This window comes from Staurois parvus, unplaced genomic scaffold, assembly GCF_062004578.1.
Source record: "Staurois parvus isolate SC_StPar_1 unplaced genomic scaffold, SC_StPar_1.0 ptg000449l, whole genome shotgun sequence".
Lineage (NCBI taxonomy): Eukaryota > Metazoa > Chordata > Amphibia > Anura > Ranidae > Staurois > Staurois parvus.
In genome coordinates, this window is record NW_028318245.1 from 5,623,817 (window position 1) to 5,650,096 (window position 26,280).

General features: G+C 43.6%; 3 protein-coding genes across 5 annotated transcripts in view; 2 read left to right on the forward strand and 1 right to left on the reverse strand.

Moving 5' to 3' along the window:
- Positions 1-26,280, forward strand: part of LOC149453441 (uncharacterized) — a 283,142-nt gene that overhangs the window by 183,160 nt on the left and 73,702 nt on the right. The window lies entirely within an intron of this gene.
- On the reverse strand, positions 852-8,810 carry LOC149453449 (uncharacterized). 3 transcript variants are annotated; one of them, XM_089688385.1, is made up of 7 exons: positions 8,618-8,810; positions 7,631-7,742; positions 7,091-7,222; positions 6,881-7,004; positions 6,463-6,764; positions 6,219-6,330; positions 852-2,119 (listed from the first exon to the last, which is right to left on the reverse strand). In XM_089688385.1, exons 1-7 carry the CDS (start codon positions 8,719-8,721, stop codon positions 1,065-1,067), a joined length of 1,941 nt encoding a protein of 646 aa, XP_089544511.1. In that variant the 5' UTR covers positions 8,722-8,810; the 3' UTR covers positions 852-1,064. The 3 variants fall into 3 exon arrangements, with proteins under 3 accessions (XP_089544511.1, XP_089544512.1, XP_089544513.1); XM_089688386.1 differs by lacking the exon at positions 8,618-8,810 and adding an exon at positions 8,464-8,589; XM_089688387.1 differs by lacking the exon at positions 8,618-8,810 and adding an exon at positions 8,194-8,450.
- On the forward strand, positions 10,161-16,668 carry LOC149453450 (uncharacterized). Its single transcript, XM_089688232.1, has 4 exons — positions 10,161-10,479; positions 10,587-11,365; positions 11,453-11,567; positions 12,594-16,668. Exons 1-4 carry the CDS (start codon positions 10,449-10,451, stop codon positions 14,384-14,386), a joined length of 2,718 nt encoding a protein of 905 aa, XP_089544358.1. The 5' UTR covers positions 10,161-10,448; the 3' UTR covers positions 14,387-16,668.

The following is a 26,280-nucleotide window of genomic DNA, read 5'->3' on the forward strand; positions in this document are numbered from 1 at the left end:
GAGAGAGAAAAGGAGAGGGGGGCGAGGGGGGTAGAGAGAGGGGGGAGAGAGGGAGGAGAAGAGGGGGGAGAGGGAGAGAAAGAGAGGGGGGAGAGGCGGAGAGGGGGGGAGAGAGGGGGGAGAGAGAGGGAGAGGGAGGGAGAGAGCGCGGGAGGGAAAGAGATAGGGGGAGAGAGAGGGATAGAGAGGGGGGGAAAGAGGGGAGGGAGAGAGAGAGAGAGGGAGGGAGGGAGAGGGAGGGGAGAGAGAGGAAGGGGGGAGGGGGGAGAGAGAGGGAGGGGGAGAGAGGGAGGGGGGAGAAAAAGGGAGGGAGAGAGAGAGAAAGGGGGAGAGAGGGGGGAGAGGGAGGGGGGAGATAGAGGGAGGGAGATAGAGATAGAGGGGGAGGGAGAGGAAGAAAGGGAGGGAGAGAGAGATAGAGAGGGAGGGACAGAGAAAAGGGAGGGGGAGAGGGAGGAAGAAAGGGAGGGGGAGAGAGGAAAGTAGGGAGAGAGAGGGGCAGAGAGAGAGGGAGGGAGGGGAGAGAGAGGGAGGGAGAGAGAAGAGGGGAGGGATGGAGAAAAGGAGAGAGAGATGGAGAGAGGGGGGGGAAGAGAGAGACAGGGAGGGAGGGAGAGAGGGAGAGAGAGAGGGGGAGAGAGGGAGGGGGAGGGGAGAGAGAGGGGAGAGGGAGGGGGAGAGAGAGGGAGGGGGGAGAGAGAGGAGGAGAGGGGGGAGAGAGAGAAAGGGGGAGAGAGAGAGAGGGGGGGAGAGAGAGAAAGGGGGAGAGAGAGAGAGGGGGGGGAGAGAGAGAGAGCGTGAGCGCACAAGATTTGGAGATTACTACAGACAAGTTAAAGGCACGGACTGGGTCAGAGTCCAGGTACAATTTTATTCCATGTTTAGTTCCTGGGTAACACATCTAAATGATAAATAGACATTTTGCTAATTCTCCTCGAAGCGTGTGGAATTATCAGTATCTGATACATTCCGAGCACAAGTGACAAGTTGGCCGATTTAACTGATGGGCCCTACGTGGACTCGCCTATCTCCACCACAGTTTTCCAATCCTGTTAATTTCCACCTTAATGCCAGGAAAACGGCATTTCGTGGACCCCCTGACGTCTTGCCAGCTTCCCTTTCTCCGGGAAGAACTTGCTGGATTCACAGCAGGACTGATTCCTCCTGTGTTTGTTCAGCTGAGCAATTGAAGTAAAACGCCTTTCGCAGTGGGGGCACGAGAAGGGCTTTTCCCCCGTGTGAGTCCTCTGGTGGTCGAGCAGGTGAGAGCGGCTGGTGTACCGTTTCCCACACTCTGTACAGGACAGGGTGCGTTCTCCGGTATGGGCCTTTCTCTGGTGCTTGTCGAGATCAGACTTCCATGTGAAACACTCCCCACATTCCGGACACGAGAGCGACTTCTTGCCAGTGTGCACCTTCTGGTGTTTCAGAAGTACAGTCTTCCAAGAGAAACTCTTCCCGCACTCCAGGCAGGAGAAGGGCTTCTCCCCGGTGTGAACTCTCTGATGCTGAATGAGCTCCGACTTCCACGTGTAACTTTTGCCGCACTCTGAGCAGGGGTGTGGTTTGGCGTCCGAGTGGCTTTTATAATGGCGGTGAAGGCCGCGCTTATCTGCAAAACATTTCCCACACTCGCCACAAGTATAAGGCTTCTCCGTCAAGTGAGCACTCTGATGCGTAACGAGCTCCGATTCCCACAAAAAGCATTTCCCGCAATCCGTGCAAGGAAACCGTTTCTCCGCTACATGAATTCTATGATGCATAATGAGTTCTGACTCGTATCTAAAACAATTTCCACACTCGGGACACGAAAATGGCTTCTCCGCCGCGTGACGTTTACAGTGTATCTTAAGAGATGAATTCTGTGAGAAGCTTTTACCGCACTCGGGACAAGAAAATTTCTTAACGCTTTGGTGGGTTCCATTGCGCCTGTCCATATCTGGGCGGTAAGGTTCCTCAGCATAGCACAGGTTAGGTAACATATAGGAAAATCCTTCATGGATATCTGGGGTCACCAGGTTTTCTGCTGGAGAATCTCCAATGATGGTCTGAGCTTCTGCGTCATATTTTGGAAATAAATCCAGTAGATCCTCTGAGGTCACTTCCCTGACCGTGACACCTGTTGGATGTGAAGGCATGATTAACACAAATCGGAATGGAAACTTTGATACAAAAAAAACTTTGGGGCGCCCTCCAGAAATACTTAACTTGTAACTATGCTTCAGAACCGTAAGCGAAAGTCAAGTGGACAATATTGTTGGCACTTGAGGCAGGTCATTTATACAGCACCAAAGAGGTCAGAAATTGGATGGCCTAAAAGTCATTTAAACAGAATACAGGCACTAAATATGGCTCACAGTTGTCCTTGTGGCACCTGATATGGCCTACAATGACCATGCAGCACCTAATATGGCCTACAATTGCCCATACGGCACCTGATATGGCCTACAATTTTCCATGTGGCACCTGATATGGTTTTCAGATGTCCATGCAGCACCTGATATAGCTTAAAATTTTTATGTGGCACCTGATCAGACCAACAGTTGTCCCAAGAGGCACCTGATATGGCCTACAATTGTCCATGTGGTACCAGATATGGTTTTCAGATGTCCACGTGGCACCTGATATGGCTTAAAATTGTTTATGTGGCACTTGATAAGACCTACAGTTGTCCATAAGGCACCTGATATGGCTTAGAGTTGTCCTTGTGTAACTTGATATGGCCTACTGATGCCCATGTGGCACCTGATATGGTTTACAGTTATCCATGTGGCACCTGATATGGCTTAAAATAGTCCATGTGGCCCTTGATAAGATCTACAGTACATATCCACCAGGCACCTGACATGGCTCACCTCACAGTTGTCCGTGTGCCACCTGATATGGCCCACAGTTCTTTAGGTGGCACCTGATGTGGCTCACAGATATCCATGTGGCATGTGATGTGGCTCACAGTTATCCACGTGGCAGCTGATTTGGCCCACAGTTCTTTATGCAGCACCTGATACGGCTTAAAATTGCTCATGTGGCACCTGATATGGCTGAAAATTGTTTATGTGGCACCTGATAAGACCTACAGTTGTCCAAGAGGCACCTGATATGGCCTACAGTTGTTCATATGGCACCTAATATGGCCTACAGTTGTCCATCTGTAACTTGATATGGCCTACTGATGCCCATGTGGCACCTGATATGGTTTACAGTTGTCCATGTGGCACTTGATATGGCCTACAGTTGTCCTTGTGTCATGTGATATGGCCTACTGATGCCCATGTGGCACCTGATATGGTTTACAGTTGTCCATGTGGTACCTGATATGGCCTACAGTTGTCCTTGTGTCATGTGATATGGCCTACTGATGCCCATGTGGCACCTGATATGGTTTACAGTTGTCCATGTAGCACTTGATATGGCTCACAGTTCTTTAAGTGGCACCCGATCTGGCTCACAGTAATCCATGTGGCACCTGATATGGCTTAAAATTGTCCATGTGGCCCCTGATAAGATCCACAGTACATATCCACCAGGCACCTGACATGGCTCACAGTTGTCCATGTGCCACCTGATATGGCCGACAGTTCTTTAAGTGGCACCTGATGTGGCTCACAGTTATCCATGTGGCAGCTGATTTGGCCCACAGTTCTTTATGCAGCACCTGATACGGCTTAAAATTGCCAGTGTGGAACCTGATAGGACCTACAGTTGTCCAGGAAGCACCTAACATGGCTAACAGTTGCCCATGTGTCACCTGATAGGACTCACAGTTGTCCATGTGATACCTGAAATGGCCTACAGTTGTCCATGTGGCACTTGATACAGCCCACGGTTCTAAAAGTGGCACCTGATGTGGCTCACAGATCTTCATGTGGCACCAGATATGGCTCCAGCTGTTCACGCTGGCATCAGCAATTCCTTAAAGTTGGACCCAGTTTTGAAAAAAAAAAATATCCTTGAAGTTGGACCCCCTGCAATGCTTGTAAAGTCTAGGGGTTGAGGAATAAGTTGTGATACTTACCTCATTCTTTGCTCCACAGGCTTCAACCTTTTGGTCCCCTGAAGCCTCTCCTTTAAGGTGGTCCACTCTGACATCATCACATACAATGCAAGACCAGTAGTACATGAGGATGGTGAGGGAGAGGAGAGCGCCGGAGGGAGAAATAAGGTATGTATTACAGCTTATTCCTCTACTCCTAAATTTCACAAGCATTTAACCCTTGCAGATATGTTTTACAAAAAGCCCCAAGTTCTGCTTTAACCATTTCCCCTCCGGCCGCTGTATATAAATGGCCAGATGGTGGCAGTCCAGGGGCGGGTTGCCGTTTCTAAACGGCACCCGCCATTTTGGAGTGTGCACGCTCCCTGGGAGCGTGCGGCACCGCGATCTGGTGCCCACTGCGTCCTCCAGACACAGCGGAGCACCGATCGCTGTACGGAACCTCTGTGTGAGGTCCCGATCATGTGATCACTGATTGGCCAATCAGTGATCACATGAATAGATGTAAGCAAGATGTCACTTCTGACATCATTGCTTACTACTTGTGAAATCTGTAAATGATCACAGTGATCACATGGTACAGGGCTATTCACAACAGCCTTGTACCATGTGACAAGCTGTGACCAATCACACAGTATTTCTCAATGGCTGCAAGAATGCAGCCAGAGAAAAGGAGAAATGACTGCTTTTACAGCCTTTATGGGTGTAAAAGCAATCAGTGTAAAAAAAAAAAATCATCATCACCCCCCACAAGTTGTACAGTGTCATTATGGTGACACTGTACTGCTAGGGTGATGGTATGTTAAAAAAAACCCATAAGCAATAATATAAAAAAAATTAAATAAAAATGTAAATTTTTTTTTTAAATGATAATTTTTGGTTACAAACTAATTTGGTTTTTTTTTTGCTAAAAAGATAACTGAATAAATTTTGGCCAAGATATATCAAGAAAGATTATTATCAAGAAAATTTTTTGACTTTTTCGTTTATATAGCAAAGAAAATAAAAATCCCAGTGGTGAATAAATACCGCCAAAATAAAGTTTTATCTGTCTCAAAAAATGCGAAAAAATTTATATGGGTACAGTGTTGCATGACCGCGCAATTGTCATTCAAAGTGTGATAGCACTGAAAGCTGAAAAAAAAAGCCTGGTCAGGAAGGGGGTGAAAGCATCCGGACTGGAAGGGCGTGAAAGTGTCCGGACTGGAAGGGGGGGAAAGTGACTGGACTGGAAGGGGGGGAAAGTGACTGGACTTGAAGGGGGGGGAAGTGTCCGGACTGGAAGGGGGTGAAAGTGTCCGGACTGGAAGGGGGTGAAAGTGTCCGGACTGGAAGGGGGTGAAAGTGACCGGACTTGAAGGGGGAAAAGTGTCCAGACTGGAAGGGGGTGAAAGTGACCGGACTTGAAGGGGGGGAAGTGTCCGGACTGGAAGGGGGTGAAAGTGACCGGACTTGAAGGGGGAAAAGTGTCCGGACTGGAAGGGGGTGAAAGTGTCCGGACTGGAAGGGGGTGAAAGTGTCCGGACTGGAAGGGGGTGAAAGTGTCCGGACTGGAAGGGGGTGAAAGTGTCTGGACTGGAAGGGGGTGAAAGCGTCCGGACTGGAAGGGGGTGAAAGTGTCCGGACTGGAAGGGGGTGAAAGTGTCCGGACTGGAAGGGGGTGAAAGCGTCCGGACTGGAAGGGGGTGAAAGCGTCCGGACTGGAAGGGGGTGAAAGCGTCCGGACTGGAGAGTGTCCGGACTTGAAGTGGTTAAGTAGACAACTATTAAGCACCTGCTAAGGTGAGGTATCATTGTCTCCACTACAAACAGTAAATACTTCCTTTCCTTTACTTACCATAGAACGCATTATGTGTTTATCACCTCCAAATTGAACCCATACAATGTACTACCAACACGAGAGAAGCCTCCGGGTACAAATTCAATTGGAGTCATTGTACTTAGCTTGTTAGAAGCACTACAATACTTGAAGGAGAACTAAAAAGAGGGAAAAAAAGAGGGATCCAAGGACAACTGGAGGAATGCCCCACAACCGATATGTAGAGACGAGTCAACCTATTTGCTAAATGACTAAAGGAGCTTACCAGCTCAAGATGGCCAGATCTGGTTGACCAAAAACATGTATGCCAACTGAATTCGTTCTGCCATGGCAGGGAAGGGTGGCGGTGATGCAGTTTAAAGAGGGAGAATGTGAGAAATGTTTTCTGTATTTGGTGTGTCTCACCTGTCCGAAACTCTGGTGAAATTTCCCTTCTTTTATATGGCCAACCACTTAATGGATACGTCTCGTCTTCTACGTGACTATCTTCTACTTTAATGTCAATCAGAATTCCATCCTAGAATAGTAAGAATGTAGTAATATCAGGTTCAGGAATCCTGGACTATATAGAGTTTATAACATCAGAACATCATGGATCACACAGCATGAAGGCCCTTTAGGATTTGGTGACACCTTCAACTCCACCTACCTGATGATGGTGAGGGATGGTGTGACCTTCCTGTGTGGAATCCCGGGAATACAGAGGGCGGGGACATCTCTCTGGTGGGTTCCCATTGCTGGATCCATCCACCTGATGATGGTGAGGGATGGTGTGACCTTCCTGTGTGGAATCCTGGGAATATAGAGGACAGGGACATCTCTCTGGTGGATTCCCATTGCTGGATCCATCTACCTGATGATGGTGAAGGATGGTGTGATCTTTCTGTGTGGAATTCCGGGAATACAGAGGATGGGGACATCTCTCTGGTGGGTCGCCATTACTGGATCCATCTGTAGGAAACACACACACTGACTGAATCCATTGTTTCTATGTGTTTATCAGATGATGGGGGATCTAGGTGGACCCTCCGTACTGCTCTCTCCTTTACAATAAAGTCTCCTCTTACCCGGTGATGTGAGGGGCGGCTGATTGTCCATCATGACGTCCTTGTAGAGATCCTTGTGTCCTTCTAAATACTCCCACTCCTCCATGGAGAAATAGACAGTGACATCCTGACACCTTATAGGAACCTGAGACACACAATGATACAGTCACCATCCAGACACATCCCTTGTCTGTTACTGGAGAATGTCCCAGAATTCCCAGCACCGCTCACCTCTCCTGTCAGCAGCTCAATAATCTTCTGTGCAACTTTTAGGATCTTTTTGGTGTTTATTTCAGGTTTCAGTAATTGAGGACGAGGCATTGTGATAGTCACGTGGTCATTAGACTTCACAGGAGGAAAACTCTGCATCAAAACAGAAACAGAGATGTCATGTGACCTCCCAGAATTCTCCTCACCTCTCCGGTCAGGTATGTGTTTTATTAATAGAGATGAGAGTGATGTCATGTGACCTCCCAGAATCTTCCTCACCTCTCTGGTCAGGTCCGTGTTTTATTGATAGAGATGAGAGGGATGTCATGTGACCTCCCAGAATCCTCCTCACCTCTCCGGTCAGGTCTGTGTTTTATTAATAGAGAGGAGTGATGTCATGTGACCTCCCAGAATCCTAACCTCTCCGGTCAGGTCCGTGTTTTATTAATAGAGATGACAGTGATGTCCTGTGACCTCCCAGGATCCTCCTCACCTCTCCGGTCCGTGTTTTATTAATAGAGATAAGAGTGATGTCATGTGACCTCCCAGAATCCTTCTCACCTCTCCGGTCAGTTGATAGATGATCTGTAGGGTGAGGTCCAGTATCCTCTCGGTCATGTGACTGGGGTCCTTGTCCATCCTCATGGAGGTGGTGATGTGGGGACACTCCTCTCTGTGGATGGATATAAAAATCGAAATGAATGGCACTATGACGGTAAGGTCTTGTGAATATCCTCTAACTTTTCCTCCATTCTGCACTCGGTAGGCTGCTATTAGGACATGGATGGAACTTAACAGGAAGAATCCTTCCTCAGAGGACCTGTTATGGGCAGGACGTACTCTACCTTTAAGCAAAAACAAGGGGCAAGAACTAAGGCGAGGCTTACTGACAGGGCGGAGCTTACTCTGACAGGGCGGAGCTTACTCTGACAGGGCAGGGCATTTGGGTAACAAAACCCTCCCCCACAGAGAGATATTTCCTCTACATGGGACATCAAGTGACTCCTCTGTGTTCTGGTACATGGGAATTGTTACACCATATGGAACCGCTGACTTTACGGGCACGGCACACATCATTCACTCCCCATTAACAGTAATAATAGTACTAATCATAGTAATGTTACCAGCAGTCTTGTATTTCAGTTCCAGGTAAACACGGCACTAAACCGTCACCGCCGTGTCGGAATATATTTATTCTATTCATGTATTACTGTCATCTATGGGAAGCAAAAATATGGAAATCGATCGATGAGAACTACAGGTCACACAGAGGTGGCTGGACATGGTTCTATCCCTCTGTTATTCTGTAGATGTGCTTCAATCATCAGGAATAGATGAAGAGGATGGGGATGAGTGCTGAAGACACAGAATATGGCCAATAATCTCATAATTACCTCTTTCTGCCAGTTCCAGCAATGTCTCCCCTCTACTTCCGGCCAATTCACATTTCACCCAGGAAGCACTTTCTGGTTGTGCGTTCCACCTGACACTACCTGGTTGTGCGTTCCACCAGTCACTTCCTGTTTGTGAAACGTGCCAGACACTTACTTGTTGTGCGTTCCAATATTTACTTCTTGGTTATCCGTTCCTTCAAATAGTTCCTGGTTGTGCGTTCCCACATTTTCTTCCTGGTTATGCGTTCCACCAGCCATCGTATCCCGCTCTATTTTACCTCAGCAGCTTACAGAAGACATTGCGGCCGACTGAGCGCCCTCGTATGGTGACTTCGCGTTACTGCAGCGCTCCCCCCCCTCAGCTGTTTCTATGAGAACGGTTGGTGACGGGGCGGCCATGTTGGATTCGGGCAGCATAAGGAGCTTTCAGGAGGAGATGTAGGAGGTGGAAAGGGGTTCACTGAGCGTTTCAAGCTGATCTTTTTTCTCTCAGACCCTGGGTCTAGCAGAAGCTGAGGTGCTGTGCACTATTTAACGCCTGTACAACGACTTCCGGTGGAGGTGCGGCCATCTTGGTATGGGGCAAGTTGGAACGCACAGGGCGGAAGAGGTCTGTGGGAGAAAGGTTGGGGGTTTCCGGTTGTGGGAAGAAGGAGGGGAATGTCTGGTGAGTGGGATAAGAGGAGAGGACCTGGTGCTGACAGTGATGGGAGAGGTGGGATATCAGGTTGGGGTTCAGTCACATTTTGGTGAGGGCAATCCTTCCCTCCCCCCATCAACGTATATTAAAAGTGGTGTCTTCTCTTATCATTTACTTGCTGGGACTTGTTGGAGATTTCGGTTCCTTGGGCTGCAGGGTGGCACACCGGTGCTCCCTGCCCTTCACTTGCCACAATGGGGGGTCTAGTTTAGGGCTTCTTTGAAGGCAACAGGTACTACAGAACTTTCTAGAACATCCATGAATGCATCCACTTAAGGATGGGTGTCCGGGGGGCCTAAAACCGAGTGCTGACCCCTTTTACAGAGCCGCCAACCCTTCAGGGATCAACAACAACATGGTGGAAACCATACTGGAATCAGCTATTGTTACAAGGATCAGGATGGTCGGGCCGGACCAGGCTGTGTTTGTGATGAATGCCCAAGAGGGAGGCCAGTAATCTATCTTAGTGCAAGAACGAGGCGAAGCTTGGTCACACGTGTCACAATCTCCTTGTACCAATGGCCGTGTGGTATGAGGATCTACCTGACTGGATAGAACTTGAATGGGTTGGCTAGGTAGACCCTCTCTTTGTATTGTTGCCTTGAAGGAGGTTGAAGTCCTCTTTCAAACAGGAGTCAGACTCCAGTGGGAAAAAATTCCTCTTACATTGGTGGTCAATGGGAAGAATGTCCCTCTTAACAGTTGTGGTCATAGTGCCACCCTTACAGATAGCTAAGGTCATTGGTGTCATGCACAGTTGCCTTGACCTCTGAAGTCTGCAGGCACTTTCAGATAGAAGTTCATTTATAGTTTTTCAGCCATTCTCAAAAAGGGTTGTGTGGAAGCTTAGGGTTCCTTCAGAAGCTACTAAGGGTTCCTTCAGAAGCTACTAAGGGTTCCTTCAGAAGCTACTAAGGGTTTGTCAGTCTGCCACATCTCAAGGAACCCTTAGTAGCTTCTGAAGGAACCCTAGGGTTCCACACAACCCTTTTTGAGAATGGCCGAAGAGCTGTAAATGAAAAATCTCAAGCGAGTATCATAAGCTGCTTCGACTATCTTACCGACCCACTGTTATCTCTTATTAATCCTAAGAAGGAGCTTTGAGAGATGTTGGAAGTGTTTTTGAACATCCTTGTCTTTTTTTTTTCTTGATAAACAGTTCTGAAGAAGACATCTGGTGAATGTGTGATGACCAACCTTAAGGAGTCGAAAAGACTGATCAGGACTCTGAACCTCATCAGGTGCCTTCACATCCTTCCCCAACATTGTAGGAGACACCAGCAAGATGGAGAATCAGCCATCTCACATGTCACCAGGTAGGAGAGGACTTTATCAAAGAGCAGTTTGTTGGGTCCACCTAGATCCCCCATCATCTGATAAACACAGAAACAATGGTTTCAGTCAGTGTGTGTGTTTCCTACAGATGGATCCAGTAATGGGAACCCACCAGAGAGATGTCCCCAACCTCTGTATTCCCAGGATTCCACACAGGAAGATCATACTGTCCCTCACCATCATCAGGTAGATGGATCCAGTAATGGGAACCCACCAGAGAGATGTCCCCGGCCTCTGTATTCCCGGGATTCCACACAGGAAGGTCACACCATCCCTCACCATCATCAGGTAGATGGATCCAGTCATGGGAATCCACCAGAGAGATGTCCTCGTCCTCTGTATTCCTGGGATTCCACACAGGAAGATCACACCATCCCTCACCATCATCAGGTAGATGGATCCAGTAATGGGAACCCACCAGAGAGATGTCCCCGTCCTCTGTATTCCTGGGATTTCACACAGGAAGATCACAACATCCCTCACCATCATCAGGTAGATGGATCCAGTAATGGGAACCCACCAGAGAGATGTCCCCGTCCTCTGTATTCCCGGGATTCCACACAGGAAGGTCACACTATCCCTCACCATCATCGGGTAGATAGATCCAGTAATGGGAACCCACCAGAGAGATGTCCCCGTCCTCTGTATTCCCGGGATTCCACACAGGAAGGTCACACCATCCCTCACCATCATCAGGTAGATGGATCCAGTAATGGGAACCCACCAGAGAGATGTCCCCGTCCTCTGTATTCCCGGGATTTCACACAGGAAGATCACACCATCCCCCACCACCATCAGGAAGATGGATCCAGTAATGGGAACCCACCAGAGAGATGTCCCCATCTTTCCATGAGGGAAGATGAGAAGGTAGGAGGAATGTTCCTCATAAACCATTCTTCGTGGTCTGTTTGTGGGTGGTGATCCTGCATTATGTCTATTTTATCAAATGTCTAGAAGGATGAGCTGGGAGAACTCAACATTATCATTGTTAAGGAAGAGGTAAAAGAGGAGGAGATTATGACACCGGTGACAGTGAAAGAAGAGGAAGTTCCTCCAGAGATCAGCATTGGTAAGTTTTAAGTCACTTGGTCTCTACAACCATTTCTTCCTGTGCTGTGTGAGGAAGCAACCTGCACCTCGTGGTGGGGTCGGGAGCCATATTTCCATGTTAGACTCTCCACCTAAAATCATTTTATTTCCCAGCTGTCCAGAACCTCACATCATAACAACACAACCTGCCTTCCCAATCTCTTTATCCTGAATTGGTAAATTGATTTCCATGCCTGCCGGTGATCCTTCTAGTGATATAAAGATCTGTATGGAGGAATCGGGACCTCCTTTCTCCTGATGGTGACCCCTCTAGTGATATAAAGATCTATATAGAGGAATCTGGACCTTCTTCCTGCTGCCAGTGTCCCTGCTGTGTAAAAATAATCTTCCTATCTAATGCCAAGTATATTTTCTACATTTCTTTAACCACTGCCCATCCGGCTGCTGTATACAAACGGCCAGATGGTGGGAGTGCAGGGGTGGGTTGCCGTTCATATACGGTGCCCGCCATTTTGGATTGTGCGCGCTCCCTGGGAGTGCACGGTAGCACAATCTGGTGCCCGCTGTGTCCTCCAGACACAGCGGACACCGATCGCTGTACGGGACCTCTGTGTGAGGTCCCGATCATGTGATCGCTGATTGGCCAATCAGCAATCACATGAATAGGGGTAAGCAAGATGTCACTTCTGACATCATTGCTTACTACGTGTGAAATCCGTGAATGATCACAGAGATCACATGGTACAGGGCCATTCACAACAGCCTTGTACCATATGACAAGCTGTGACCAATCATAGCTCACACAGTATTTCTCAATGGCTGCAAGAATGCAGCCAGAGAGAAGGAGAAATGATTGCTTTTACAGCCTTTATGGGTGTAAAAGCAATCAGTGTAAAAAAAAAAAAAAAAAATCTTCATCACCCCCCACAAGTAGTACAGTGTCACCATGGTGACACTATACTGCTAGGGTGACAGTATGTAAAAAAATAATAATATAAAAAAAAAAAAAAAAAATTTAAATTATAATTTTTGGTTATACCAACAGATCCTGGTAACAAGGAATTGCGCAGCAGTACAGCAGATCCTGGTAACAAGGAATTGCCCAGCAGTACAACAGATCCTGGTAATAAGGGATTGCCCAGCAGTACAGAAGATCCTAGCAAAAAGGGATTGCCCAGCAGTACAGCAGATCCCAGCAACAAGGGATTGCCCAGCAGTACAGTAGTTCCTAGCAACAATGGATTGCCCAGCAGTACAGCAGATCCTAGCAACAAGGGATTGCCCAACAGTACAGCAGACCCTAGTAACAAGGGATTGCCCAGCAGTACAGTAGATCCTGGTAACAAGGGATTGCCCAGCAGCACAGCATATCCTGGTAACAGGGGATTGCCCAGCAGCACAGCATATCCTGGTAACAGGGGATTGCCCAGCAGCACAGCAGATCCTGGTAACAAGGGATTACCCAGCAGCACAGCAGATCCTGGTAACAAGGGATTACCCAGCAGCACAGCAGATCCTGGTAACAAGGAATTGCCCAGCAGTACAGCAGATCCTGGTAACAAGGAATTGCCCAGCAGTACAGCAAATCCTGGTAACAAGGGATTGCCCAGCAGTACAGCAGATCCTGGTAACAAGGGATTGCCCAGCAGTACTGCAGATCCCGGTAACGTTGAGAGAATGCTCAGCAGTACAGCAGATCTGAGAGATCGCTTTATAGACAGAACAGCCGATACCTCTGAGAGGTCCTCACCCAGAGCATCAGACCCATTCTCCTTTTCCTGCTCAGAGTGTGGAGAATGTTTCACCGGGTTATCCGCTCTCCTCGAACATTATCAAACTCACACAAGCGGGGGGTCATTTATATGTTTGACGTGTGGGAAATGTTTTAAGGCAGACTTGGAGCACGGCTCAATGGGCATGAACGGCTTTTCATCCTCGGAGTGTAAAGAATGTCTATCGCAGAAGCCAGGTCCGGGGCAGAAGAGGGCGCACCTTGGTGAGAAGCCGTTCATCTGTGCTGAGTGCGGGAGATGTTTCGCCTGGCAGTCGGCCCTCGATAGGCACGAACTGACCCACTCTGGGGAGAGGAGGTTTCATTGTCTAGAATGTGGAAGGAATTTCGAATTCCGGTCAAAGTTCATACAACACCAGAGGAGCCATACTGGCGAGAAGCCTTTCCCATGTTCAGAGTGCGGGAAATGTTTCTCCTGCCCATCCCAGCTCCGCAAACATCAGAGGACTCATTCCGACGTCAAGTTTTCCTGCCCAGAGTGCGGGAAGTCCTTTCGGCAAAAGTCACGGCTCCGGGCCCATCAGACCATCCACAGAGGGGAGAAGCCGTTTGCCTGTTCGGAGTGTGAGAGGTGCTTTATTGCCAAAGCAGACCTGGTCAGCCACGAGAGGGTTCACACGGGGGAGAAGCCCTATTCCTGCCCGGAGTGTGGGGAAGGCTTTGCCTGGTCTTCCCATCTCCGGAACCACCTGAAAATTCACGTCCTAGAGATGCCATTTTCCTGTGCCAAATGCGGGAAGGGCTTCATGGACAAGGCGTCCCTTATTCGGCACCAGACCACCCACACGGGCGAGAAGCCCTTTACCTGCACAGAGTGCGGGAAAGGCTTTTCCGATAGGTCGTACCTCTACCGCCATCGCAGAATCCACACGGGGGAGAAGCCGTTTTCGTGCTCAGAGTGCGGAAAAGAATTTGTAGACAAGTCAAACTTTATCAGACATCAGAGGCTTCACACCGGGGTCAGACCGTTTGCCTGCTCAGAGTGCGGGAAATGTTTCTCACAGACTTCACACCTTGTCAGTCACTACAGAGTCCACACGCGTTGACTCGGACACAGTCCCGAATTTTTACCAGTATAGTCCAACCAAAACTTGAACCCTTTCGCTTCCGGGTCTGTCCGTACCGGAATTGTCGAAAACCAACAGGCAGTCGGGCGGCTGCCTGAGCTGCCCCCCTTCGCCCCATTGTTTCCCGATTTTGGCGCCTTTTTAGACCCGGCATGTCTCATTAGAGTTCTTTCACACCGGTGGTCTGTTTTTTTCATCAGTTCAGTCATGTTTTTTTCCAAGAAAATCCATTTACATCCGTTTTCCGTCCGTTTTCATCCATTTGAGTCCATTTACATCCTATTTTCATCAGTTTACATCCATTTTTTACATCCTTTACCAATGCGTATATACATTTCTATTCGTTTAGAGTACATCCGTTTTTTTCATCCGTTTACAACCATTTTCCATTCAATTATATCCGTTTCCCATCCATTTACATCCTCTTTTCATCAGTTTACAAACGTTTTCCATCTGTTTACATCCATTTTGTAATCCGTGTACATCTGCTTTTTACATCCTTTACTAATGCAAAAACGGACCGTATGTCCATTTTACATTCATTTTTCATGCGTTTACATCCGTTTTCCATCTGTTTACATCAATTTTTATCCGTTTACATCTGTTTTTCATCGGTTTACATCCGTTTTTTTTTAACATTCTTTACCAATACAAAAACGGACTATATGTCCGTTTCCATCCGTTTTCCATCCGTTTGAGTCCATTTACATCCTTTTTTCATCAGTTTACATCCGTTTTTTACATCTTTTACCAAAACCAGACTATATGTCCATGTATATTCGTTTACATTAATTTTTCATCAGTTTACATCCATTTTCTGTCCATTTACATCCGTTTTTCATCCGTGTACATCTGTTTTTTACATCCTTTACCAATGCAAAACCAGACCGTATGTCCCATTTTTATATTCGTTTACATCCATTTTGCATCTGTTTACATCCGTTTTTCCACCCATGTACATCAGTTTTTTACATCCTTTACCAATGCAAAACCAGATCATATGTCCATTTATATTCATTTACATCAATTTTTCATCAGTTTACTCTGTTTACATCCGTTTTTCATCTGTGTACATCTGTTTTTTTACATCCTTTACTAATGCAAAAACGGACCGTATGTCCATTTACATTTGTTTACATTCGTTTTTCATGCAAAACCAGACCGATTTTTATATTTGTTTACATCTGTTTTCCGTCCATTTATATCTGTTTTTTTCATCAGTTTACATCCTTTACCAATGCAAAACCACACCGTATGTCCCATTTTTATATTCGTTTACATCCATTTTACATCTGTTTACAACCGTTTTTCCATACATGTACATCAGTTTTTTACATCCTTTACCAATACAAAAACGGACCGTATGTCCATTTATATTAGTTTACATCCATTTTCCATCTGTTTACATCTGTTTTCCATCTGTTTACATCCGTTTTTCATCAGTGTACATCCGTTTTTCCATCCATGTGCATCCGTTTTTTACATCCTTTACCAATGCAAAACCAGACCGTATGTTCATTAATTTTCGTTTACATCCATTTTTCGTCTGTGTACATCCGTTTTTTACATCCTTTACCAATGCAAAAACGGACCGTATGTCCTTTTATATTCGTTTACATCCATTTTTCCTCTGTTTTGTCCCAGTTTTTTTTACGGAAGAAAAATAGGGTTCTTCCGTGAAAAAAATCCAATGTTAACAGATGCGGACATTAACGGATGTAAACAGATTATCCGTTTACATTCGCTAGTACACGGACAGATGAAAAACGGACATACGGAACACCCGTGTGAAAGGGGCCTTAAAGAGAACCTGTCACCAAAAATCATCACATAGGAGACTTTGTGTCCGCTATGTGATTAAAAAAAAAGTTTTTGTTTGCAAAACAAAGTTACACACAAGCGCATAAAATCCCCCTGAAAAAAAACATTTTGAGCCCCTTCCCCACCCACACCCCATATATGGAATTTTTTTTCAATGGACGTCCCCAAATCTAACTCTAAAAGTGAACCTCGGGGTTCACTGCTGCCTCACCCACACAGATTGGAGCTTGAGAGGGAGGTTGCAGAAGATCAAGTCACAAGAGCTGGTTCTCCTGTCAAGGACTGCTTGATCGTGCAGTCTCTAACTATTTATGACTCAGATTTTGGTGAAACTGACTAAACGTTCTGATTTTTGCATATTGTTAATGTTTTCTGCTGTTCACTAATATGGAATTTATTTGTTGCCTGGAGCTTCTCTTATTGAATAAAGATAAAACATGTCCCCGCCTCCATCTTCCTGTTCCTCCCCTCCTAGCCTAGACATTAAAAATGGTGTCCTCCCAGAGATAAGTTTCCCAGCATGCATTTAGCTGTACGAATACAAAGAAATACTCTGGATGGCTGCACTCCTTGTTTTGGAAACGTCTACCTTCGAAGTCCACCGCTCCAGACCCGAGTGCTCAGACTTTGAGGATTCCGATACTTCTGAAGTACACAATCTACAAAAGAAAAAAAAAGCGAACCCGGGATAAATGCAAATGGCGATCTTTCTGTTATCCGTTTACATGAATAACAGCTGTAAGAACCTCCAACGCATTTTGGTCCTTCAGGCCTTAGTCATGGCAGAAGTAAAGACACATTTGAAGTAAAAAGTGTGTTAAATGTGTTTACTTCAGCCATGACGAAGGCCGAAATGCGTTGGAGGTTCTTACAGCTCTTATTCATGTAAATGAATAAAAGAAAGATCGCCATTTGCATTTATCCCGGGTGCCGACTTTGCTCTTTTGTGGATTGTGTCATCAGTTCTTAGTTATGGCTGAAATAAAGACACTTTTGAAGCAAAAACAGTGTGTTAAATGTCTTTACTTCAGTCATAACTAAGGCCTGAAGGCCGAAACACGTTGGCGGTTCTTACAGCTGTTCATGTAAATGAATAAAAGATTTCGATTTGCATCTATTCTGTGTCCCGACTGCTCTTTTGTGGATTGTGTCATCAGTCCTTAGTTATGGCTGAAATATAGACACGTTTGAAGCAAAAACAGTGTGTTAAATGTGTTTACTTCAGTCATAACTAAGGACTGAAGGCCGAAACGCATTGGGGGTTCTTACAGCTGTTATTCATGTAAATGAATAAAAGAGAGATTTCCATTTGCATTTATCCTGGGTCCCGACTTTTCTCTTTTGTGGATTGTGTTATCAATCCTTAGTCATGTTTGAAGTAAAAACCGTGTGTTAAATGTCTTTACTTCAGCCATGACTAAGGCCTGAAGGCCAAAACATGTTGGAAGTTCTTACAGCTGTGATTCATGTAAATGAATAAAAGATTTACATTTGCATTTATTCCGGGTCCCAACTTTGCTCTTTTGTGGATTGTGTCATCAGTCCTTATGGCTGAAGTAAAGACATGTTTGAAGCAAAAACAGTGTATCAATTGTCTTTACTTAAGCCATGACTTAAGGCCTGAAGGCCGAAACGTGTTGAAGGTTCTTACAGCTGTTATTCATGTAAATCCATAAAGGGAAGGTTGCCATTTGCACTCCCCGCTCTGCTTTTTATTATTTTTTATCACCGCAGAACAGCACAAAGACCATTGGGGGGTTGGGGGGAGAAGGCAAAGATTGACGTTTCTGGCGCTCTCCTTACCGAGGATTATGACTAAGGACTAAGAAGAGTGCGAAACGCGTCAGTATTTGTCCTCTTTCCTTCACTGGTGTTTGTGCTGTTTTCCCGTGATACAAAGGAACAAAAAGCAGAACAAGGAGTGCCGCCATCCGGGGTATTTCTTTGTATCTGTATGTGCGGCTGACGAGCTGGGCTGGAACCCGCGTAGAGTGGTGTTGTAGTGTGACCGACTTGGGAAGGGGCACAAGCCCCCGAAGCGGTGACTACACTACGTAGTGTAAAATCTACAAACAAAATTAATAAATAAAAAAACAAAAAATATAAAAAAATATATAAAATCAAGTGTCCATGTGAAAATAAGTTCTTATTCCCATTGAAACCAATAATAAATTATTTGAAATGTGCTTCCACCTATCCACCACGTGAGAAATGATATTAACCGCACTCACCAGATAGAGGTGAGTAATGAGCCTTATAGGATATAAGGGATCCTATACCCCCTCCAAAAGAGATCAAATCTTCTTTTTTCACACTGATTGGGTATATTAATCGCCTCCACTTTATTCCTCCATAAATTCCTCAATGGTGTATAGAAAAAAAAAAAACTACATAGTGTAATACTGCCACTTCATATAGAATAGAAAGATAGAATAAGGCCACTCACATGTTTAAATATAATTAAAAGCCTTGTTTAACCACATGCCGCCCAGCCACCGCATATAAACGGTGGCAGGGCGGCGCTCGTAGGCAAAAGCACTTTTTAAAACGTGTGCCTACAAAACAGGCAGGGGGCGCGCGCGAGGCACGCGCCCGCCCTACCTGTCCCACGGGTGTCAGCAGCGGGTCCCCGCCGCCGGGTCACGGCCGGTTTTTACCGGCCGTTTTCCCGCGATGAGCGGTAAACACTGAAACAGAGCAGGGCTGCATTGTTTACACACAGCCTGCCCTGTGACAGTTCGCCGCCAAGCTGCAGAGGGAGAATACAGTTTCTCTCCCTCAATCAGCTCCCCCCTCCCTCCCCCGTCCAGCACACACCCCCGCCCCCTTAGTAAAACACTCCCCTCACACAGTGAACACTAAAAATGTTAACCCCTTCCTCCCCAGTGACATTAATACAGTTTCAGTGGTTTTTTTTCACTGATCACTGTATTGGTGTCACTGGGGATGTCAGTGACCCCAAGTCAGCTCCCCCCCAGTGTCAAAATGTCCGCCTCAGTCCCGCAGTCCCGCCATAAGTCGCTGGTCGCCGTCATATGTCGCTGATTGCCGCCATATGTCGCTGATCGGCGCCATTATTAGTATAAATAAAAATTAAAAATTCCAGTATCTTTCCCGCCATTTGTAAACGCTATAACTTTCACGTAAACCAATTAATTTACACGTATTGGGTTTTTTTTAGCAAAGACATGTCGCAGAATGCATTTTGGCAGAAATTTATGACTAAATTTGATTTTTGCATTTTTTTTTTACTCGACATGTTTTATAGCAAAAAGTCCAAAATATTGTTTTTTTTTCCTCAAAATTGTCAGCCTTTTTTTTTATAGCGCAAAAAATAAAAACCGCACAGGCGATCAAATACCACCGAAAGAAAGCTGAATTTGTGGGGAAAAAAAGGATGTAAATTTCATTTATGTACCGTATTGCATGACCGCGCAATTGTCCGTTAAACTAGCGCAGCGCTGTATAGCAGAAAAATGGCGTAAATTGCAGTATTTATACCATAGTTTGTAGACGCTATAACTGTCACACAAAGCAATCAATATACACTTATTGGGATTTTTTTTACCAAAAACATGTAGCAGAATACATTTTGGCCTAAATTTATAACTAACTTTGAGTTTACTGTATATTTTTTATAGCTGAAAGTAAAAAATATTGTTTTTCTTCAAAATTTTTGGCCTTTTTTTGTTTATAGCGTGAAAAATAAAAAGCGCACAGGTGATCAAATACCACCAAAAGAAAGCTCTATTTGTGTGAAAAAAAGGACGTAAAGTTTGTTTGGGTGCAGCATTGCATGACCGCGCAATTATCAGTTGAATTAGTGCAGCGCCGAGTAGCAAAAAGAGGCCTGGTCATTAAGGGGGGTAAATCCTCTGGAGCTCAAGTGGTTAATAGCCTAGATCAGGGTTAGGCAACCTGCGGCTCTTCAGCTGTTGCAGGACTACAAGTTCCATCATGCCTCTGCAAGTCATAGCTGTAACTGTCAATTTTGCAATGTCTCATGGGAAATGTAGTTCCACAACAGCTAGAGAGCCGCAGGTTGCCTACGCCTGGCCTAGATGGCTTCAAAATAACCACTTTCCACAGTTGCAAAATATAGGGATCTCACGCTTCTGTAGTGTCTGCACAGGATGAACAACCTTCCACCTCTAAGATGGCTGCTTGAACCGCATCTCTCGGCATGCGTTCCAAACACCGGAAATGACGTGAACCAGAATGACGGTGGACCGGAAGTACGTCAGTGCGTTTCGCCCCACCCACAGGGCGTTCTCAAGACACCGCCTTCAGTCACTAGCCGACATTTATACAGCTCAGGGTGAGCTCGATTCAATCTCCTATGCAAATCTCCATAAAATAACTCCCACTACAACGCATGGTTAATGAACCATTTCCATCGATGCTGCTAATACACGCCCACTATCCATCCCTCATCCTCTGTGATCTAGACGTGAGATCCCTTTACAAAAAATGATATACAGATAGTGAAACAAAATAGGAAAATACAATACATAATCGTTAATATATAAAAAAAAACAATCACAAAACATTTATTATATAGAGAAAATTAAAAAATAAAATAAAAAATTGGTGAGTAGAGTAACTGAGATATAGAATATTCATTTTCTATAGTATGTATTTTGTTGTTTTTATTATATGTATTTTTTGATGTCAGTTACTCTATTCATTGAGAGTGCATTGTTTATATTTAATATAGGCTTCTGGTGTTATTACTCCATTTTATTTTATTATTCTTTTAATATTTTGTAATATCAATATTTTTTATTATTTTCATTTTTCTTTATTATTATTATTATTATTATATTTTTGTATATATAATTTTTTTTATATTTTTATGATTTTTCATTTTTTATTTTCTATTTTCTATTTTTATTTTTCATTTTTCTATTTTTATTTTTTATCTCTATTTTAATTTACATATTTTTTCTACATTATTTTTTATTTTATTTTTTAATTTTCTCTATATAATAAATGTTTTGTGATTGTTTTTTTTTTTTTATATATTAACGGTTATGTATTGTATTTACCTATTTTGTTTCACTATCTGTATATCATTTTTTGTAAAGGAATCTCACGTCTAGATCACAGAGGATGAGGGATGGATAGTGGGCGTGTATTAGCAGCATCGATGGAAATGGTTCATTAACCATGCGTTGTAGTGGGAGTTATTTTATGGAGATTTGCATAGGAGATTGAATCGAGCTCACCCTGAGCTGTATAAATGTCGGCTAGTGACTGAAGGCGGTGTCTAGAGAACGCCCTGTGGGTGGGGCGAAACGCGGTGACGTACTTCCGGTCCGCCGTCATTCTGGTTCACGTCATTTCCGGTGTTTGGAACGCACGCCGAGTGATGCGGTTCAAGCGGCCATCTTAGAGGTGGAAGGCTGTTCATCCTCTGCAGACACTACAGAAGCGTGAGATCCCTATATTTTGCAACTGTGGAAAGTGGTTATTTTGAAGCCATCTAGGCTATTAAACAAGGCTTTTAATTATATTTAAACATGTGAGTGGCCTTATTCTACCTTTCTATTCTATATGGAGTGGCAGTATTACACTATGTAGTTTTTTTTCTATACACCATTGAGGAATTCATGGAGGAATAAAGTGGAGGCGATTAATATACCCAATCAGTGTGAAAAAAGAAGATTTGATCTCTTTTGGAGGGGGTATAGGATCCCTTATATGCTATAAGGCTCATTACTCACCTCTATCTGGTGAGTGCGCTTAATATCATTTCTCACGTGGTGGATAGGTGGAAGCACATTTCAAATAATTTATTATTGGTTTCAATGGGAATAAGAACTTATTTTCACATGGACACTTGATTTTATATATTTTTTTATATTTTTTATTTTTTTATTTATTCACTTGTGTAATTTTGTTTGTAGATTTTGCGCTGTTTTTTGTTGTTATTCATTGGTGTTTTTTCGCTGTTGCACAGGTGCATAATCACTTAGGATTTGTTTTTTGGCGCTGGGATATATATTTTTTTTATTTTTTAGAGGTTTATCCTCCTAGTGACCTAGCAGCCATGGATATATTTAATTTTGTATCTCAAAAAAGAGTGAATGTGGAAGATATTTTCTCACAAAATTTTGAACGTTTAGATTTAACCAAAGATTTTAGAAATCTTAAAAATGCATTAAAAAAACAAGTAAGGGTCTGGTGGGATATTCTCACCCTTGAAAAATATATCAAGGAGGGGATCACCCCCAGAAGGTTAAGGTGGGATTTGGGTCCAAATGATGGACTAATTGGGAAAGAATTGGATGATGAATGGTTTTCTTTTTTCAATCATGTGGAGAAAAAATTAATGGAACTCATAGTGCAGAGAAGGAAAAGGAAATTAAGAAGTTTGGAAGAAAGGATTCACAATTTGAGAGATAAAATGCAACCAATTAGTGAGTCCAATGAATTTAAACAGAAAGTGAAACAAGTTCAGGATCATATGAATAAGGTAGATGAGGACACTCAAAAGAAAAAAATTAAAAAGTATTGTAGGGATATGCAGGATTATAAATCCAATAATGTATATAAATGGCAGGAGGATAGCACCGAGGGTAATAGTGATTCAAGAAATTCCTCTGTTGAGTTGGTTGATGAGAAAAAAATTATCTCTTAAAACATCCCTCACTACAAATAATTCGAAGGGCAACCCACCTAATAGTATTGTTAATTCATCACCCAAAAATAATTCTTTGAGAAATAATATATCTGGTTATAATATACCTATAAAAAATCATTTTGAACCTCTTAATAATTGGGGTATGTCATCTTCTAGGGGATACAGTTACAATACAGGGAGAGAGAATTTTTCAAGGGGAGGTTATGCAGGACCCCCATGGAGAGGGGGAGGTTCAAGAGGCTCTTATCATATGAGAGGGAGAGGGGGGCCTTATTACCACCCCGGGAGAGGAAGAGGAGGATGGGGACCACCCAGGATGGATCAGTACCCATATTGGGGAGGAGGTGGTGTAGAGGAGGGCAAGGGAAAAAGAAGAGGGTCAACGTAAATCAAGGGATTTTCAATCTAAGTGATTATGTTTTAACTGAAGAAGAATTGAAAGTTCTTTCAATGGGTTTAAAATTTGCACCAGAGAAGCATCTTAACAAATTGGATACATATATAGATTTACAAAAATATATCAGAAAGATCAATCTAAAAAAATATTGGAGTAAGAGACAAATTGTCAATAATGATGTTGGATCAGTGAATGGGGTTATGGTTGATAACCTAAGTTTATATTCCATTAGGAACATGCAAAAGGATACCAAAGGTCCCTATTTTCATACTAAGTTAAGGAATAAATCAGTCTTTAACCCTAAAATAGCGAATAATTATTGTGTGGAAACGTTTAAAAAAATGGTAGAGCATGATTTGGAGCATTTGTCTGTCCCTAAGCTGAGAACCAAACTGTCAGGGATCCAGGTATGACCAGAGATGTATGGACTGACACAGAGAAACAGCAGGCTTCAGAAATGATTAAATAATAATAATATTTATTATGAGCTGCACAAAATAAACAAACACAGTGCAAAACAAACCTTAAACTAATAGGTACAGGTGCAGTCAGGGCTGGAGAGGTGGAGTAGTCAGGCAGGCCAGGTCAGGAACAATCAGGTAGAAAAGTACAACGGGAGCAGGCAGAAGAATGGTCAGGAATAGCCGGGGTCAGTGCAGGCGGAGTTCTATCAGAGTCAGAGTCAAGCAGGAGAGTTGAGCAGGCAGGATACAGGAAACAGGGCACATGGGAAACAAACACCAAGGCACTGACTGCAGGTCTGGCCATTCCTTAAATACACCTCCTGCAATCAGCCTCAGGTGATGGCTGACTGCAGGAGTGAGCTTCTGATTGCTGAGAGCACCTGCCAGCCCTGGTACTGCAGCCCACAAGGCAGGTGAGTCCCACCACCATTGGCGAGTCCATTCCTGACACAAACAGGATTTAATCCAAGGAATTTGGAAGTTAGAAAATAATAGAAATATTGTAATTAGACCAGCAGATAAGGGGGGTGGTGTAGTGGTGTTAAATAAATCAGATTACTATACAGAGTTGAATAGATTGGTGGATGATGGTAACACATATGAAGTATTGAAAAGTAATCCTACTAGAAAATTCAGATTGAAATTAATGAAACTGGTGAAAGAAGGATAAAAACTGGGAATATTGAATAGCAAGGAGACAAAATATTTGGTGCCTAAGGCTCCGAAAGTGCCAGTGATTTACCAATTACCTAAAATTCATAAAAATTTGGCAAAACCACCAGGAAGACCCATTATAAATGGGATTGAGTCGTTGTTCTCCAGACTGGGAAAGTATGTTGACAAGTTCCTGCAACCCTTAGTTTCTGCCTTCCCTGCATATCTAAGGGATAGCGGCGATCTGATTAACTTACTCAAAGATATCAATGAAGAAGAACAGTGCGTCATGGCCAGTGTAGACGTAAATTCGTTATACACTAATATAAAACAGGATGATGCCTTGTTAGCAGTTAAATGGGAATTGGAAAGTAAATCAGGAGTAAGTTCTGACCAAATAGAATTTATTCTAAAATGTCTGGATTTGGCAATGACACATAACTTTTTTTGGCACTCTAATAAGTTTTATAAACAAATTATGGGTGTGGCTGTGGGTGCTAAGTATGCACCATCAGTAGCCAACTTATTTATGAGTAGGTGGGAAGGCAAAGCAATTTTTGAAGGTAGGAATAAAGAATTGTTACTATATAGAAGGTTTATAGATGACATCATCATTTTATGGAAAGGAGATAGAGAAGGACTTGTTGATTTTATTAATGAAATGGGGAATAATGGTGTTAATTTATCTTTCACCCATCATGTGAGTGAAACAGCCATTGATTTTCTTGACCTGACGGTGTACAAGCAAGGAAATAGATTTTTTACTAAGACCCACTTTAAAGAAGTTGATAGGAATGGATACATTCCTAATCATAGCTGTCATCACAGGAATTGGCTTAAGGCCATTCCTAAAAGCCAACTTATTAGGTTAAAACGTAATTGTGATGATAACAGGGTATTTCAAAATCAATCTGACATGTTGAATAGATTTAGAGAAAAAGGTTATAAGGAGCAGACCTTGCAATGTGCTGTAGATCAGGTCAAGAGAATCAATAGGGAAGAACTGCTGGTTAAACATTCTAAAGATAGACATATGGGAGGTATGGCTTTTATAACAAGTTATTCTCGCCAATTTAAATTAGTGGAATGGATAAGATAGCATTGGCCGATTCTCAAAAGAGATGAGGTTCTTAGTAAACTACTTCCGGAGAGGCCTAGTTTTATTTATAGAAGACCACCTGTATTAAGGGATAAGCTGGTAAAGAATGTTCCTGATAAACCGAGGAAAGTAACTACCTTTTTGGATAGGGTTGGATTTTTCAAATGCGGACGATGTTTAGCATGTAGGCTATTGAAAGGTGATAATAATAAAAAATATTTTGATAGTTTCAAATCAAGCTCTAATGGTTCATCTTACAAAATTAAGAAGTTTATATCATGTGACACTAATCATGTTACTTATTTGCTTGAATGTTCTTGTAACCTTCAATATATAGGAAGAACTACTAGAAAATTATCTGTTAGACTGGGAGAGCATATTAGAAACATTAAAAAAGGATTCAAATACCATAGCTTATCACACCATTTTAGGGTTTGTCATAATAAGGATCCAACTTTCTTAAAATTTTGTGGAATAGATAGAGTTGAGACGCCGTGGAGAGGAGGTGATATGGTAATAGGCATCTCGCAAAATGAAACCAAGTGGATTTACAATATGGGAACATTGGCTCCTAAAGGTTTAAATGCAGAGATTGACATTAATTGTTTCTTGTCCAATTGGTGAGTAGAGTAACTGAGATATAGAATATTCATTTTCTATATGTATTTTGTTGTTTTTATTATATGTATTTTTTGATGTCAGTTAGTCTATTCATTGAGAGTGCATTGTTTATATTTAATATAGGCTTCTGGTTTTATTACTCCATTTTATTTTATTATTCTTTTAATATTT

Excerpts from the sequence above, each read along its gene's own strand:
- LOC149453449 (XM_089688385.1), bottom strand. The coding sequence starts at position 8,721 with ATGGCTGGTGGAACGCATAACCAGGAAGAAAATGTGGGAACGCACAAC. Across the intron at positions 7,223-7,630 it reads TCTATCAACTGACCGGAGAG|AGTTTTCCTCCTGTGAAGTC; the intron begins GTGAGAAGGATT and ends GTTTTGATGCAG. Across the intron at positions 7,005-7,090 it reads TTGAGCTGCTGACAGGAGAG|GTTCCTATAAGGTGTCAGGA; the intron begins GTGAGCGGTGCT and ends TGTGTGTCTCAG.
- LOC149453450 (XM_089688232.1), top strand. The coding sequence starts at position 10,449 with ATGGAGAATCAGCCATCTCACATGTCACCAG. Across the intron at positions 11,366-11,452 it reads CCATGAGGGAAGATGAGAAG|AAGGATGAGCTGGGAGAACT; the intron begins GTAGGAGGAATG and ends TCAAATGTCTAG. Across the intron at positions 11,568-12,593 it reads TCCTCCAGAGATCAGCATTG|ATCCTGGTAACAAGGAATTG; the intron begins GTAAGTTTTAAG and ends TTATACCAACAG.